Below are 4,716 nucleotides of genomic sequence, written 5' to 3'. Positions count from 1 at the left end.
CCACTGTACATGCCTGGCCAGGATGTAGCATGTGGTGGGCAGTGCATGCAGACTCATCTGCTCAGGGCTTCTGCAGTGGGCAGAGGTACTGTAGGACAAACTGAGCAGAAAGCATCAGTCTCGTCTCACCAGCAGTTACAAGTGATAATCACAAGAGGAGACCAAAGGTCTTCCTGGGGAAGGTGGAGGGAAACAGAGCAGAGGCGAGAGGGTGGCTGGGCAGCCCAGGACACAGTGCGGCTATGCACTGGCGATAGCAGGTGCCACCAAGCAGCTTGTGGAGGGTCCTGCAAGTGAGCTGGGAGCAACTTTTGGCATGCACATGCACGTAGAAACAAACCACAGATGTACAGAGTTGCTGCCATACTGCTCCTGCCTGGAGAGGAAGGCCCCAATGGCTCTAAGAACACTTGGACAAAAAGCACCCTGTGTTTGGGAAAAAGTAGAGCTAAGATGTTTTGGCACAGTTCAACAAGTCCTGATCATCCCAAACCCTGACCACTCAGGACTGTGCTGCATGCCTGTGATCTGCAGCCACCAGAGAAGTCATCTCTGCCTTGAGGTAGGAGAGCTGGTGGAGTGGCTGTGTGCTGCTGTTCACATGCTGAACTGGCCCAGCCTGCTGCCAGGCATGCAGTGTGACCAGGGAATTGGTTTTTTTTGGTTGCTGGAGTGCAAACCCACAGTTGGTAGCTCAGGGCTCAGCTCTGGGGCAGCTGTGCCACGTCAAGTGCTTTCATTGCAGCCCCTGTATGATGGGTGGGTGACAGACAGAAATAGGGTGCTTGTACCAGTGGCACTCAGGCTGCTCATGCACACTTCACTCAGAGGAACAGCATGCTTAAAACACAGCCTGGTTTTAATATGACTTAATCCATGCTTTCCAGGCATTGAGTGTGCTAATAGACCTGAATGGCTGTGATGAACCTCACCTGTGCCCAAACCCCTCCCTCCATGTGCCATAAGCACTATTTAAGTCCAGCCCAGAGCCCTCACTCCCTACTGTGGAGTAGTGGCTGTGGTTCCTGTTGATGTGGATTCTGTGCTTTTCTGGCTTGATCTCAGCCCTGGCTGAGATTACGGAAGTATCTCACGGCACTCTCCTGCCAAAGACAAGCAGACCTCTCTGAAATACAGGCTGCCAGGACTAATGGTGCCAGCCCACCTGGAGCACCAGGAGCTGTGGTGGTGGTCAGCAGAGCCAGGGCCTCTTGCTGCATGAAGTGCAGGTAAGGGTCAGCTCCTGGGGCTGCCCAGCAGCCTGGGTGAGTGTGTGTTGCTGTCTGCTGGGCTATGGGGAAGGGGCTCATGCTGCAGTATGCTGTCAGCAGCACTGGTAGCATGCTGACAAGCAGGAGCTACTGTGAATGTGCTGTACCCCCTAAACTAGACTAAAAATCCTGTGGAGGGGAAAAGCAGTTATGAAGTTCTGCACAAGGTCTTCAGGAGCAGGCTGCTGTTGGCAGCTGCTTCCCCTGTTACCTGCTGTTTTGGAGATGGCATGGATGGACCAAAGCTTTGGTTGCACCTTCTTTCCCAATGACACTGGGAGCCAGATGCCTCTGTCCTCACTGCTTTAAGATCTGTTCTCTATGTAGTACTTATATCTAGAGCAATGGAAGAGATGCATTGCTTAGGAAGGCAGAGTTCTTTATAAACCTGAGGAGACACCCTAGAGAGTGCCCTCCAGGTATATTTTATAGACCAGGCTGTGCAGGGCACACTCATGATTGTAACATGATCAGTATATTTTTGGAGAAATCTCTGCAAAGCCACAGCTACCATATACACCACGGGCTAACACAACAGGTGCCCAGCAACAGCATGCAGATTCACAGTATCAGTTGTAAGCTGCCAGATGAATGTGCTGAGCCCTCCCTGGGCTCTGGAGGGACTGTTTTGTTGGTTTTTTTTTTTTCATGGGACAACAGTCAGTGCAGCTGCTTGGCCAGTGCACACCCTGCCCAATAGGACAAGACAGCACCAAATGTCTAACTGCAGGCCTGCAGTGCCACTAGTGTTGAAGTCTTAGTGGGACAGATGGGGTCCAATGTGTAGCTCAAGTCCCAGTATCCCCTCCTTGTGCATGCTTAAAAAACCTGGTGCATGCCTCCTCCTTTGGGAGGAACACAGTCATCAATGGCTCCAGAGCGCAAAGAGGGCAGGCACGCTGAGCGGGGACAGCCAGCAGTACTCCACCACACTGTACAGGACGTAGCCCAGCAGCAGACCAAACAGCACATCTGTCATGTTGTGCCTGCCCAGCATGACCCTTGAAATGCTAACAATGAGAACCCAGAGCACCATGAGGACCCGCAGCGGGACGGCCAGCACCAGGTGGCGCAGAACGAAGCGGCAGACCAAGGCAGCTCTGGTGGCATGGCCCGATGGGAAGGAGTACTTGTCCACTGAGATGGCGACGAACATGTCCATCTTGTTGTGGGTGGGCCGTGGCCGCTTGACAATCCCTTTCACCACTGCCACCATCACGAGATCCAGCAGCAATGCTAGGAGACAGTAACAGTGAGTGAGCAAGGTTTGGGTTTTGTATTTGTTCATTTTGATGTTTTTTTGGGTGGTTTTGCCCTCCATGGAAAACAAACCAAGAATCAAAGCAAAGCCATTAGCTAAGGAGAAAGCACTTGGCTACCAAAACAAGCTAAGAGAAGGCAGTATTTCCCATGGCTACAATACCCAGGCAGGGAAAGCATCCCAATGCTTGGCCTTTTCCAGCATAAGCATATCTTCAATCTTTGCTCTTGCTGCATACAGCCCTTGTGCAATGCCAGATCTCTGCCTGCTACAGCCAACAGCAGGTCTCTGTCTGGCTTGTACCCAAGGGCTTTTCTGTGTAAAATCTAATCTTGCTGTGACTCGGGGCTCAAACCAATCCTTAACCTGAGGCAACAGAAGAGTTAATAATCTCCAAAATGCCCTGACAGACTGTGCTGAGTCAGCACTGGTTTGCCTGCCCTGGTGGGTAGGGTTCAAACTCATCTGCATGAATGATCTACCCTGCCCTGGTGGATACGGGTCAAACTGAGCTGCATGAATGATCATTTCAAGCACTTAGCCACAACTCAGTGTGAGCAGCTCTGAGCTTGTGTGGTGCCAGGGCCCCCACAGTCTAAATTCTCCCTGCTGCTGGGGGAAATGATGCCAGAAAGTTAACCACACTTTGGTTTTCAATAGCTTAATAAAGGATGATTTAAAAAATGGTGGCTTGCCCTCAGAAAGCTAAAGGCTGTTACAGTAGAAATCTGAGGTGAAGGATCTGTGAGGAGTGTTGAGTGGGTATTTGGCAAGAGCAGCTTCTCCTGTAGGGCAGAGAGTGCTTTCTCCATCCCTGTTAGTTTGGTTAGCACAGTGTTCAGAGCCAGGGGTGTTTTCTCCAAGGAAGTCTTGTGAGAGAGACTGACTTCTGCTTGTCCTAAGGCTGTTTCTGGACAACAAATTTGGTGGTCACTTCAGTTCATTTCCTTTGGTTAATCATTTAACAATCTCCCCTCCATGTAAACTTTGTTCAGTTGCTTTTTTTAGATATGCATGTTGGACATTAGGGAACACTCCTTTCCCACATGGGTGCTGCAGCTCTGGGACAGGGCTCCAGAGAGGTGGGTGGCTCTGACCCAGAGGGTTCAGGGCCGGACAAGGCCCTGGTACTGGGACAGACCTCCTCAGAGAAAAGGTTAAGTTGGAGGCTTCCAGGTCCCTTCCCACTGCTCTGCTTTGGGACTGTAATTTAACCATGTGCTGCTAAATGAAAAAGGTGCACAAAACCATGTATTTCCTACCAAGCAAATTTCAATTCAAATTACAAATGTGAGATACTAATTATTTGCAACTTAAAGAGTAAGAACTAGGAACCTGAAAAGGTCTGTTTGCTCTGGAGCTACTAGTTTCTAAATGAGCAAAAATGAATAATTGAAGTACACCTAGTAGGACAGGATGCTAGGGGGTGGGGGGAATATTACAACATTAAAATGCATGCTTTACATCATGTTTCCTCACTGGCTGATACAGAACAATCCATGCAGGCACTACCTGCAGGGAGTCCAAGGGTGTAGACATTTGTGTGGCAGAGCAGCTTTTCAGGGAATGGGGTGGTGTCTCAACACTAGGTAGCTGCACCTCGAATGCGCTGTTCTAGTAAGTTGAAGAGGTAAAAGTGAGTTCAGTTCCCTAAAAGTTTTGTGCAACTGCAGAAGCACTTTAGCTATCAGGAGTTTCACTGTGTGTGGTTGCAGCTGTGATGGATGAGCCATACCCATGCCACCAGGCACCCCAGATGAGCCAGCACCAGTTACTCAAAATCATCTGGATTCCTCAGGGCTACAGGAGGACTGAGGTTTGCTCAGTTCTGCCCTATCCCTCAGGTCCCATCCTCCCCCCTCGGCTGCAGCCAGCCCCTGTCTGCAATGCCCCTTGGTGAGTCCCCAGCCTCACCGAAGAGCAGGTTGAGCAGCACCTCTCTGGCCGCTGAGCTGTCGCTCTGGCAGAGTCCGTAGAAGGTGCCGAGCAGCCAGGGGATGCCATGCCCTGAAACCTCGATGACCTTCATGAGGGGGCGGGCGCTGCCCCAGGCCGAGCCCTCTCCGGCGCAGACGCCCAGGCGCTTGGAGGCCCAAAGGTCGATGGCGAGCAGGGAGCTGAGGGCGATGCCCACAAAGGAAGGGTTCAGCTTCATGCAGTCCTCCTCGGGCATCGGGGCCGCCG

General features: G+C 51.4%; 1 protein-coding gene across 1 annotated transcript; it reads right to left on the bottom strand.

The window, feature by feature from the left end:
* Positions 1–2,136: 2,136 nt before the first annotated feature.
* Positions 2,137–4,708, bottom strand: PPAPDC2 (phosphatidic acid phosphatase type 2 domain containing 2; the record flags this gene model as incomplete). The annotated part of the gene is made up of 2 exons (XM_010012216.1): positions 2,137–2,507; positions 4,447–4,708. Coding segments are annotated over 2 exons (633 nt in total), but the record flags the coding sequence as incomplete, so codon positions are not given.
* Positions 4,709–4,716: the final 8 nt, after the last annotated feature.

Source organism: Nestor notabilis, unplaced genomic scaffold, assembly GCF_000696875.1.
Source record: "Nestor notabilis isolate BGI_N333 unplaced genomic scaffold, ASM69687v1 scaffold20723, whole genome shotgun sequence".
Classification (NCBI taxonomy): Eukaryota; Metazoa; Chordata; class Aves; order Psittaciformes; family Psittacidae; genus Nestor; species Nestor notabilis.
This window is presented reverse-complemented; position numbering and strand designations above follow the sequence as displayed.